At 38.5% G+C, this 13,262-nt stretch overlaps 1 protein-coding gene across 1 annotated transcript in view; it reads right to left on the reverse strand.

Moving 5' to 3' along the window:
• tprg1 (tumor protein p63 regulated 1) overlaps positions 1-11,789 on the reverse strand; it is a 34,276-nt gene extending 22,487 nt beyond the window's left edge. The window contains exons 1-4 of the mRNA XM_083569976.1: positions 11,692-11,789; positions 10,342-10,640; positions 9,187-9,278; positions 2,664-2,840 (exon numbers count right to left, since the gene is read on the reverse strand). Coding sequence (XP_083426102.1) covers positions 2,664-2,840; positions 9,187-9,278; positions 10,342-10,605 — 533 coding nt within the window. The 5' untranslated portion in view covers positions 10,606-10,640; positions 11,692-11,789. The remainder of the gene's footprint in view (positions 1-2,663; positions 2,841-9,186; positions 9,279-10,341; positions 10,641-11,691) is intronic.
• Between the last annotated feature and the right edge of the window lie 1,473 nt (positions 11,790-13,262).

A 13,262-nucleotide genomic window follows, 5' to 3' on the forward strand; every position in this document is an offset into this window, starting at 1 on the left:
GGAACTCCAGATGAATTTGGACGGAATGCAAATCTCCACGCAAACATAACCTGAGCGCAGGGACTCTGAAACTCTGAGGACGCAACAATATTCATATCAAAACACTAGAACTCTTAATACTGCTAGACTATAGGATTCATGTTCGGAAGTAGTTTTAACACTGGAGGAAAATGGAAGAAATAGAATGGAAGAAATTTCTAATAGAAGTGACTGAAATGTTAAGGTTAAATAAATCTTAAAGTGAAGCATCTGTGCAGTGCACCATCTACAGTTAGGTACGTGAAAACACACGGTGTAACAGAACACCGGCGATGGTCATCATACTCTTCAACACTCACTCAGTGCCTATGGCACAAATTAGCAATACTTTCCACAGCCATATTCACTGCTGGGACATGAACTGTTGAATGAAGCTGCTTATATCTGCCAGTAATGTGGCTTACAGTAATCAACACTGTATTCCTGAATAATCCAGCAATGTTGAGTAGAGCAGAACATTTCACTGGATCCCCGAAAGCCTTTTTTTTTTTTCCCACATCTGTGTAACCGTGTTCCCCTGAAATCACCTCTGCACCTCACGCTAATGTTCCTAATACGAACCTAATGTACTTTAGGATCTTCTAGGAAAGCAGAGAAGTTGATCAGATATCAAAGCGCAGAAATTAGTGTAAATGGAGTTGTTTGTTATGTACAAGAACAAGACCAGATGTGCTCAATGCAGCATGTAATAGTGTAATAGTGCTTATCGAGCTTAGGTGTGTAAATACGGCAAGCTCTGAATAAACACGAGATTTCAGGAGACAGCTGGCTGATACGGTGCACAAATGAGCTGCCGCAGCAGTCCTCTGATGTAGAAGGAAATGTTTAAAAAACAAAAGCACTGAATCTGATTCTTACAACAGTGACACCATAACCTATACTGCTCTAACAAGAACATCCAATTACAGCAATCCTGGATCCCTGTAGGCATACCATACATGTGTATTCCTCTATTATCACATTTGCTTACACACATTTCTACTGTATATTGTATATTTGATGTTGAAATTTTCATTCGTTATTACCAGGACAAGATGCAGTTATATATACCCACCGACCATAAATGTATGGCCACCGAACAGGCATTACATTATGACCTAATATCGTGTTGGTCCCCTTTTTGCTTGACCTGTCGAGCATTTACAGCATTAACGTCTGCAGCAATTTGAGTTACAGGAGCTCATCTGTTGGATCAGACCACATGAGCCAACCATCACCCTACACATGCATCAATGAGCCTTGGCTGCCCATTCTGTCACCGGTTCACCACTGATCCTTCCTTTTGATAGATACTGACCACTGCAGATCGGGAAACCCCACAAAAGATGCAGGTTTGGAGATGCTCGAACCCAGTCGTCTAGCCATCACAATTTGGCCCTTGTTTAAATTCTTACGCTTGCCCATTTTTCCTGTGTTTAACACATCAACTTTGAGGACAAAATGTTTACTTGCTGCCTAATATATCCCACTCACTATTAGGTGCAATGATGAAGAGATAATCGGTGTTATTCACTTCACCATTCATAATGTTATAATGTCAAAGTTATGCCTGGTCAGTCTATAGTAAACGGGCTATTTAGAAACAGCTAAATAACACTAAGGATTCACTTTTGTCACCAACATTGTATTATTTGCTGTAAAAAAAAAAAAAAAATGCTTTATACTTGTCACATGTGCATTACAGGACAGTAAAATTCTTTCTTTGCATACCCCATTGATTTGAGGAAGCTCACAGAGGGGTCAGAGGGTTAAGAGCCAGCTTGGTAATGGTGGGGTTTGAACCCCTGACCTTCTTATCAGTAACTCAAATCCTTAACCAACAATCTTCCAAAAGCTGGCAGAGGAATTCTGTTTTCTGGGTTATCGGTGCGCCAGTCTGTCCATCCACCTGAGATTCACGTTGATGCCATATCTCAAGAACAGGGAGTTGAACGCTGGCAGAGTTTAAATGAAACTGTCAGATAAACAGATTAGATTGTGGAATTGCTCCAATCAGAGTCAAGCTCACACCAAGACAAGTCTGAAATAATTTTTTTTTAGTAGCACACTATCTGTTTGAAGTATATTTGAAAGCTATTCCATGCATGCGAATTAGTTTTGTTGTTGGTTTTGTTGGTTGCTGATGGAGCTCCATCGATATTTATCCCCCCGCCACAAAAAAGAAAACACCCAGAGTGAAATTCCCCTTAGATCTGGTGTCCAGTGGGCCTAATTTATGTATGCCTGCTCCACTGACACCTCAGCACATGTCATAAGGTGGTGCATGTGAAAAACAAATAGCAGGAATATAAAATACAAACGAGACGGATTACTTTCTTGATCATTCTCCATTCACCTACAGAAAAGCATAGATTATATTACAGAATAAGATATTCTACAGAACCGCATGCTTTGTGAAAGAGGGAGCTGGCTGAATATAAGCACAGCTTGTTATTATCCAAGAGAAACATGGTATGAGTGTGCACTTAAAAAATGTGAAAAAATTAAAAATGAGAAAACAACATAAGTGTGTGTTCTGGTGTTTTGTCGCTATGTGATTAGAATTAAACCATAATGGGATCTTTATAGTAACCTAATGGTAAAAATAAGGAGATGCTACAGTGCAATCTCTGGGAGATACTCACGACAGCAGGGAGCGAGGAGGGAAAGTAAAGGCACCCTGGGTGATCCGATCCACCAGATTAAGAGGAATTCTCTGGATCTGCTCACAGTTCAGCATGATGAAATCGTACTTGCAGATGAGAAGGGACTTCTCCGTGATCAACACCACCCGCTCTTTTTCATTGTTCCAGTGATCAATCCTGGGGAACAAAGACACATATTTAATACATAGCTAAGATTAAAAAAAAAAAAAAAGTTGAGTACTCTCTTTAGTAATGTATTGCGATGTACTTGACTGGTCTACATTCACCAGCACATCGAAAAAATTCTTCATCAAAATACAAAGATTGGGAGAAGAAAAAAAAGCACTGCTGGAAATGAAATGAAAGAATGAAGAATTAGGAACGAAGGTGTCAGTGACAGCACTGGGAGAATGAAAGCTCTGACAGATGAGCAGTGTTTAAATCTATTTAGCTTTAAGGGATTACTGAGCATCTGTTTGCTGAGCAGATCTTCAGGGAACACCTGAATAAATTCAGTGCAAGCAAAGTAATTTTGAGACAAAGCTGATTGAGCCACTGCACATGAAGCCAGACAAAAAAACAAAAAAACAAAAAAATGTAAAAAACAATAGCATCCTTAAAAAACAAATCAATAACAACGATGTGAATTAGAAATTAGAAACACACAGTATATACTGGCATCGCTTTTCCCTGGGAATTGTAACAAGACTACAAGAGGTTTACATAAAAATTTAATTCTGCAGTCAGGGTGGTGTATTTTGCCAGTAAGTTATTTTGAGGTGAGACAAATACACAAAACCTCATTTATGTACATACTCAAAAAGCTTCAATATTTCATAAAGTGCCTTAAGAAAAACCTCATCAAATATGCATGGGTTGCATTTTTAGTTCCCAGATGTTATACTGAGCGCAAAAGTGAATGTGTTCAGAAGATGAATCACTGATACATAAGCCCTGAACGTGAATGACCCTGTTGTGGAACAAAAACTAAGCGAGAAACAACAAACAAAACTTGCAAACTATTGGTGTGTTCTTGCCTCATTCTGTCGCCGCTGCAGGTACTTATATGGGCCAAACAAGAGAAAAGAAAAGAGGCGTTTTAAAGACTGTTTTGAAAGTGAAAAACTATTTCAGCCATTTATTGGAGGCAGTGTTGTCTCTAAATGACATCCCTTTCTTTAAAACACAATGAGAGGAAGAAAACATCCAAGTCACATGAACATATGAATTGGCTTCAAAGATTCTAAAAACTTCACACAAAGGATACTGAACTTTAACCACTTGAACCACATTCAATTTCCTGAAGATTCCTGAAGATCGTATGTTTCAAAACGAGGACAAACAGAAATCCACTGGTAGTAGTTTCATAAACCTCAATGTCTCAAATCGTTTTTTTGGATTACATTTGTTTTGTTTGTTTAACAAATGAAATTTTTTTAAATCAAAATTAAAAGCTACAAGCACCCAGTTTCAGGATGCCTGAAGTGTGATTTGCTGTTTGACTCATGGTGTGTATTTTAATGAAAACATTATAATTTAGAAAAACAAACCCGATTTCTAAAAAGTTGCGAAACTGTTAAATGTAAATCCAAACAGAATGCAATGACATGCAAATCTTATAAACCCATATTTGATTCACAATAAAACAGAGGAAGCACATCAAGTGTTTAAACTGAGGAAATGTACCATTAGACCATAGACCTCTACCATAAGAAACAAATAAGTTACTTTTGAATTTGAAGCAACACATCTTGGAAAATCTGGGATTGGGCAACAAAAGTCTGGAAAAAGTATGTGTTATTAAAATATAAAACAGTTTAACACCAATTAGGTTAACTGACAACAGGTCAGTGAGATGATTGTATAAATAGTGCATCTTAAAGACACAAAGTACAGATGGGAAGAGCATCACCAATCTGTGAAAGACTGTGAAACAAGTTCAGAATATATATCTCATCATATACAGTAAATAATATTATCCAAAGTTTCAAAGAATCTGGAGAAATCTCTGTGCATAAGGGAGAAAATCTATTTAGGCTCTTGGTGATCACACCTGTGATCATTTAAAACGTCCATGATTTTTCATGAAAAAAATTTGACACCTACAGAAGCACCTCAACTTACCTAAAGTATAAGGTGGAGTTAGAAGTACATTGCACTTGTAAGACAGTTATGTCGGTCACAAGAAAATGATTGGTTGTGTTTGTGTGTAAGGAAAAATGCAATATATAATTCATTCCCATGCAGTAAGCTCTTAAAATAATTTCTTGCTTGTGTCCACTGATAGAATCTGACAACCGCCTAGACATTTAGCAAAACTTCCCTTAGCAGCCCTGCTTTACTCTCTGTTTATTTTACTTAAATCATTTCCTGCATATCTGCCTTATATACAGGAAGGCATGACAAAATAATGGGCTGTCAGGCGCAACCCTGCCGAACGGGATCTTGTGTAAGATGGACTCCTTAACACTGCTTGCGATTCGGTTGGTTCTGCAGTGTTACCACATTACATGACACATTAGTCCATGTGTGGGCTCAGAGAAAGGTTAATGGGTGAAAGGCTTCATAATGGTTTGCTTACCATTTACATACACATACTTCCTCAGTCACACAGAACATAACACAAGTGTTCTACCTGCAGTTGCAAAAACAACACAGCCTGCAAGGTAAACTGGGTGGGTTATAGGTAAAAGGTTTTATACTTCCTGTACTTGATATAGTCTGTGACATATAGTCTAACCCTAACCCTAGATATATTTTCCAGTAGGGGCGTTACCTCACCTCACAAAAGTGTTTTCAGTTAAATATTGTAAAAAACAGGAAGCTTTTTTCAAAACACATACCACAGTTTCTCAAATAGGAACTTCAGTGCAACTGAACAATCATACAGGAAAAAAGAAGACTGCAAAACTCTTAATTGGCACAATGGCATACTGCAAAAACTTTACTATGCAAAAACATACTAAAGATTAAATTACTGATATTTTAATTGGTTTAATGATTAAACCAGTGTAGTGATTATATTAGAGTGTGGTGGCACACACACACACACACACGCACACACACACGCACACACACACACACGCACACACACACGCACACACACACGCACACACACACGCACACACACACACACACACACACACCTGGTCAAAACTTTAGACAATTTTTTAAATATTTTTTTTGTAATTATTGTTTTCAAAATTGTATATTAATACTTAAGATATTAAAATGATGACGGAACAAATATAGAATTATGTAATTATATGGTCAACAAATGTGTGTGCATGTCCTTTTCATCAATTTCATGTTTTTGTCTGCTTGACAGGATCATACAAATTTGTGTATCTTGTATTAGAGCAGTTCAAATTTAGTGCTTTGGGTACAATTCTCTCATACTGACCACTGGATGTTCAACAGGGTACCTCATGGCAAAGAACACTAAGAATTTGAGAATTAGAAATGTTGCTCACCACAAAGATGGTCACGACTATAAGAAGACCCCGAAACACCCTGAAACTGAATTACAGTACAGTGGCCAGGGTCATACAGAGGTTTTCCAAGACGGGTTCCACTTGGAACAGACCTTGTAAGAGTCCATCAAAGAATCTGAGCCCTCATGCTGTGCGTGAGGTGCAGAAGCTGCTTCAAAAAACAGACGCATGAGCAGCATTGCTTTAGAGGTTGCAGAATTGGATGGTTTGCTTGTCAGTGCTCAGACCGATTGCTGCATACTGCAACAAGTCGGTTTGCATGGCCGTCATCCCAGAAGGAAACCTATTCTGAAGCTGGCTCACAAGAAAGCCTGCAAACAGTTTGCTAAAGACAACCTGTCCAAGACCATAAATTACTGGAACCATGTCCTGTGGTCTGAAATAAACATGTTTGGCTCAGATGGTGTTCAGCATGTGTGGCGACGCCCTGATAAGGAGTACCAAGAAAATTGTGTCTTGCCTACAGTCAAGCATGATGGTGGTTGCATCATGGTCTGGGGCTGCATGAGTGCTGCTGGTACTGGGGAGCTGCGGTTCATTGAGGGAAACATAGATTTCAACATGTACTATGACATTCATTTTCTAAAATAATAATTGACCCCACACACACAGCCAAGATGACAACTGCCTTGCTGAAAAAGCTTGAGTTGAAGGTGATGGAGTGGCCAAGTATGTCTCCAGACCTGAACCCTACTGAGCACCTGTGGGGCATCCTCAAGCAGAAGGTGGAGAAGCACCTGTTCTGTGCAGCTCTGGTGAATTCCATGTCCAGAAGGATTAAGGCAGTGCTGGATAACAATGGTGCTCACCACATAATATTCAAACTTTGGACATGTTCACTTAGGGCAGATCTGGGCATTTTACTGCCAGTGGGACACATCCGGCACACTGACCAGCCAGCGAGAGTTCATAGTAAAGGTGAAACAGCGACGCCTATTAATTTGTGATAAGTGCACAGAATTACATTGCATTTTTAAGGGCCACTATTGTTTTTCTTTATTAACGTCATCACTGCACTTATGCACGTCAGCGAATGTGTTGAACAGCATCCAAGGAATTTGCTCTTAGCTTTCAAACATGTCAACATTCAAAAAAATTGACGCAGAATGTCGAACAAGGCATGGATTTTTTAATATTTATTATTATTTACCGATCCTCTCTCAGTGATGATTATTTGTGTGCTGTCCTTTGCATATTCACCTCAGATATTCAACCTGACTTCAGTGCACTTGTTTAAGCACAGAACAGGCTAGATTTCTCTCATTGAATACTTAAAGAACCGAGGTAAACCAAACAAAAAACACTAGGTGCAGTTATTTCTTTTTTCTTGCATAGATTAATGTGATATTGTTCATTAAAACCTAGTTAATAAAGTTATGAGGCTATTTTTAAAGTATTAAAAAGAAAATGTTCCCTAAATAGCGTGTTCCAGTTGCTGCCAATATCCAGCAACCCTGCACAGCAAAGAGGAGTAGACTAACATCCCACAGGCCACAATCAACAACCTGATCAACTCTATGCAAAGGAGATGTGTTGCACTGCTTGAGGCAAATAGTGGTCACAACAGATACTGACTGGTTTCCGGACCCCCAATACAGTTGAACTGCACATTTTAGAGTGGCCTTTTATTATGGCCAGCCTGAAGCACACCTGTACAATACTCATGCTGTCTAATCAGTATCTTGATGTGCCACACCTGTGAGGAGGTTGGATTCCCTCGGCATAGGATAAGTGCTCACTAACACAGATTTAGACAGATTTGTGATATATATATATATATATATATATATATATATATATATATATATATATATATATATATATATATCTCATGAATAATCACAAAAACAATTTACACTGACAAGTGGACCTTTCGCTTATTCCGTATCTTTGTGATCTCAGTGACGGCGTCCTGAGGGACTTTCAGCTCCGACAGGCAGCTTCTGCATCTGACACACAGCACGAGGACTCAACTTCTTTGATAGACCCTTGCGAGGCCTGGTCAGAGTGAAACCCGTCATGAAAAACCTCTGTATGACCCTGGCCACTGTTCTGTAACTCAGGTTCAGGTCTTCTTATAGCCTAGACCATCTTTGTGGTGAGCAACAATCCTAATTCTCAAATCCTCAGTGTTCTTTGCCATGAGGTGCCATGTTGAACATCCTGTAGTCAGTATGAGAGAATTGTAATATATATATATATATATATATATATATATATATATATATAATTCCATCTTTCATATTTTCTCACAGTTTAATTTACTGTTTCTAATAGTGGGACACTATATATTGGAACTTAAGTATATTCTAAGCAACAAGTATACAGTGGTAACTTGACCTACGGGTGCATTAATGTACGAGTTTTCCGAGGCACGAGCGGTCACTCGGTCGATTTTTTGCTTTGTTACGCAAGTAAAAAAATTAAGTTACGAGCTCGAAACGCTGCTGCTAAATGCCGAAGCGAAGCCTGAAAGCGATAGCGACTGTGACGAAAATTAAGATAAGCAAAGAAAAAAAAGTAAAAAATAAAAGTTTAGGGATACGTAGTTTACTGTAGTGATAGTAAAAAACGAGTTTCCCTCCGCCTCCTGTTATCGCCTCTACCCCCAGTGAATTAAACTCGTAGGTCAAGGTACCACTGTATATTGAATGTATTATATATATTCTGGCCCTCTAACACAATTCCATTTTCTCATGTGGCCCTTTTGGAAAAATAATTTCTCACCCCTGATCTGGGGGTGTACTCACATTTGTTTCCAGCTATTTTAACAATAATGGCTGTATATGGAGTTATTTTCAGAGGACAGTAAATCTGTACTGCTATACAAGCTGTACTACTGAAGAGTGTACTCTATACCATACTAGACTGTATATGAGAAAGAGAGAGAGAAAGAGAGAGATAGAGAGATAGAGAGATAGAGAGATAGATAGATAGATAGATAGATAGATAGATAGATAGATAGATAGATAGATAGATAGATAGATAGATAGATAGATAGATAGATAGATAGATAGCAAAGCACATACTCAACCAGTAGCCAAACACTCTCGACAGCACCATCTGTCTTCTGGTCTACCAATGATTTGATGTCCTCTATTGCACTGTCCAGAGTCCCAGGCTAGACCAACAACCAAAAACAAAGAGCATCAGTCAATGAGGTGAGACTGTCAACTTGGCAAGCTACAGTATCACTGTTAATGCTTTTAATATTTAAAAAAAAAATAAACATTTTATGAGACGCTTCACATTACACAAGAATTCCCAGAAGCAACAAAGAAGGTTGTTATAACACCAGAAAAGGAATAAACAATATTAATAACAAATTGCATTTGTACACTTTGTACAAATTACCTCAATTACATAGTATTTTTATAGGCCTAAAACATACATACAATGAATCTTAAGATGTGTTAAACCTGGGCATTGTTAAATATGAAATTTTGTTACTTCAGACACTTTTGTTACTGCAACATGGCCGTGAACAATGTCTGGATTAGTTGCTAGGCAAACAGCATTTGATTACCAAATGTTCAGAGGTCGCTAGCTAGACGTAGGTAATAGTATGTGTGTGTGTGTGTGTGTGTGTGTGTGTGTGTGTGTGTGTGTGTGTGTGTGTGTGTGTGTGTGTGTGTGTGTTTGTCGTGTGTGTGTCGTGTGTGGGCAATAAAGGAAGGAGGGTGAGCCCTATTGCCTTACACATGTAATTAACATTATTTACTATGGGTGGATTGAGTATTACGCCACTGTTAGGCGTCAGCAAATTTGTTCACTGAAAAAATAACAATGAGCATTGAGAGTAAAACACATTATATAACCTCCATTCTACTGGGACCAACAAAAAAACATGCACAAACCTAAATCCAAAGCTTAAGCGCTATCAAGCAGACCTAGTTAGAAAATGTATATAAATAGAACAAAACTATGAGGCCAAAGATGTTTGCTGCTACTTCTGTTTTTAGTGTGTACAGTAAATGTGTCAAGTTTAACACTCAGTGGTAGAACTAACATAATTAGACTTTTATTTTATTCTTGAAAAGGTTTTTCAGCAGCATATTCGGTGTGACAGCTTTAAAATTTTAACAACGATTACATGTTGTGATTTGGATTTACTTAAATAACATCACTTTACCGATCATCTATAAAAACTGCACAGTAAAAAAAAAATAAGTCCTGAATTTTACCCGAAGGACGAAGAATCTCTTGAGCTTGAATTGGTTTACTGCTGAGGCCCATCTTCCTCCCTGTTCTGCATCGGTGGTAGTGGTGGGGGTGGTTTTGATGGTGTTGGCTGCAGGCAGGGAAGTCTTAGTCTCAGTGTTCTCAGTGACAGTCACAGATAAAGCACTGTTGTTGGACTGATGCACCTCGGGGGCTGCATTCGACGAATCCGCCACTTGCTGGTTGAGCTGCACAGATTTAAACGACTCCTCGTCTCTTTCTGACATTATGCTGCTTATTTAAGCAGGGAGAGTTCAATAGTCTGAAAAACAAACTTGTTTACTCACACAAATACACATACAGAGGCATATAGACAGTGGCAAATAAAAAGAGATAAAGACAGACACAGGCAGATAGATACAGAGACAGACAGGTGCAATAAGTACGAGTAGTATTGAGAGACAGATAGATACTAAGAAAGACAGGTGCAATGAGGAAGAGTGGTAAAGAGAGACATACATAGACAGAAGAGAAAAAGTGGTACAGCCAGAGAGATAGATACAGCAACAAACATATGGATTTTGAAACAGACAAACACAGGCAAAGAGAAAGAGTGTTAGGCACAGAGAGATAGATACAGATACACAGACAGACAGACAGACAGAGACAGAGGTAAAGACAAAGAGTAGTAGAAGCAGACAGACAGACAGACAGACAGGGCAAAGAGAAAGTGGTAAAGACAGACAGATCGATGCAGAGAAAAACCAGACATAACAAATAAAAACAGTGGTAAAAAAAACAGTCAGGTAGACAGACACAGAGACAGACAGATATGGGCAAAGAAAAAGAGTGAAGAGACAGACAATCATATAGACACAGAGACAGACATACAAACATAGACAGACAGACAGACAGACAGACAGACAGACAGACAGACGCACACACACTTTTAAACCCACTTTAAACTCAACTTAAAGACTTTTTCAATATTAATACATTTTTTTTCGTTGTTCCTGAACATGTTTTTGCATAGTTTAAGGTAATCTCTTACAGCAACAGATGCGATGGAAAAAAAAAATCCTATAATTCACACAAAAAGGTTTGAAAACTTCTGCAAAAAAGAAGATATGAATTAAATAAGTGATGATGTTCGCATTATTTCAATGAAGTATTGGAACTATAATAAATAAAATGAAACCAAAGCACTTCTTCCGTCTGTAACGCAGCAACACAAGAGACAAACTGTCACGTCACTTTCCACTCTCATACAGTGATTTACTCAACACTCACTCCATGTTTATATGCAAAACGCAGAGCAAAATATCGCTTCATATTCATTAAATAAAATTAATTCAAAATAAGTGAAAGCTTACCACGGGTGAAAAGTTCCACCGGATATGTTTATACAGACGCAGGTGCACGAGAGACGTCTTCCTTCTTCCGGGCTGTTTCAACAGTGGGCGTGGCCAAATAAAGAAATACTGAATGGCCCAACTGCTTCTACTATCTAACTTAAATCTAGATCTTTCTTTTCAGCTACTGAATATAATAAATATCATTTCTATTGTCTACAGTGAAGTTCATACTATAATGAAAATGAAACATAAGTTTGTATTTATGCTCTTTCCAAAATAAGTAAAAAAATTAAATAAATAAAGTAGATAACCTTTTCTTAAAGAAGTGTCCAGTTCATTACCATAAACTGTTTACATGCCGTTTTTGCACATCTTTTCTGGATTGCTGCTTTTGCACAACAATTTTTGATACTGTTCACTTTACTCATTTACACACCACAGTGTGTAATATATTATATGTAGTATAATATATAATATATATTTTGTGTTTTGTGTATTTGTCTTGCACTGTCTTGTGTTGTCTTGCACTGTCTTGTGTTGTCTTGCACTGTCCTGTGTTGTTTTGCACTGTCCTGTGTTGTCTTGCACTGTCTTGTGTTGTTTTGCACTGTCTTGTGTTGTCTTGGACTGTCCTGTGTTGTCTTTGCACTGTCTTGTGTTGTCTTCGCACTGTTTGCACCAGGTTGCACACGATGCACTTTATTTGTCGAGGACACTTATTAGTCCTTAGCCCTGTGTTTTCTGTTTTCTGTGACTGCTGTTGTATGCAGCACCAGGGTTCAGGAGGAACATTGTTTCATTTCACTGTGTACTGCGTCAGCTATATACAGTGTGTTTGAAATGACAATAAAAGCTTCCTGACTTAAATCTTGACTTAGTGCCCAGAATAGTGTCAGCATTTTTCCGTCCTCTGTTTGGTTGGTCAGAGGGGGAAACCGTTACAGCCAAGTTCTACTGGCAAAACATGTCTGTAGCTCTGCACACATTAATACATCTGAGTTAGACTTTTTTACACCCACAATGGCTGACAGAGGAAGAGAAATGTATTTGGTCTCAGACATTCTTAAAAATAAATTTTCAAGAAAAGCTAGACATCGTGAGGCGATCGGCCAACCCCAAAGCTAGCTAGCGTGTCTTAGCCCGGGAAAGGGTTTGTTTTACACTTCCAGACCAGTGCCTACGAGCAGTACCACTGGCTAAAAGCCTCTGAGGAGCAGTGCAAATTATGAGTATGCATCTCTGGTAAGTAGGTTGTATTGTATTTAGATGGGTTTAGACAGGTTTTATGTTATTAGACAGTTGCGGTTGTAGTGTAGAGGTTTGGAGCTTGCCTTAGTAAAATGGTATTCACCCTCCATATGTAAAATTCCTCTCTCTGTAATGCCATTCGTTGTTATAATGCGTTTTTGTATAGTATTGATGGGTTCTATAATTGGGACGTGATAGTGGTGGTATTAAGAAGTGGATTAAGTTGGGGAAGTCCCCACTGAAGGCCCAGGTACCAAATGCACGGCCTGCCACTGCTAATTTGGTGTTTCCAACCATTCATTCATTCATTTTCTCCCGCTTATCCGTAATTCGGGTCGCGG

This window comes from Silurus aristotelis (genome assembly GCF_946808225.1).
Source record: "Silurus aristotelis genome assembly, chromosome: 2".
Taxonomy (NCBI): domain Eukaryota; kingdom Metazoa; phylum Chordata; class Actinopteri; order Siluriformes; family Siluridae; genus Silurus; species Silurus aristotelis.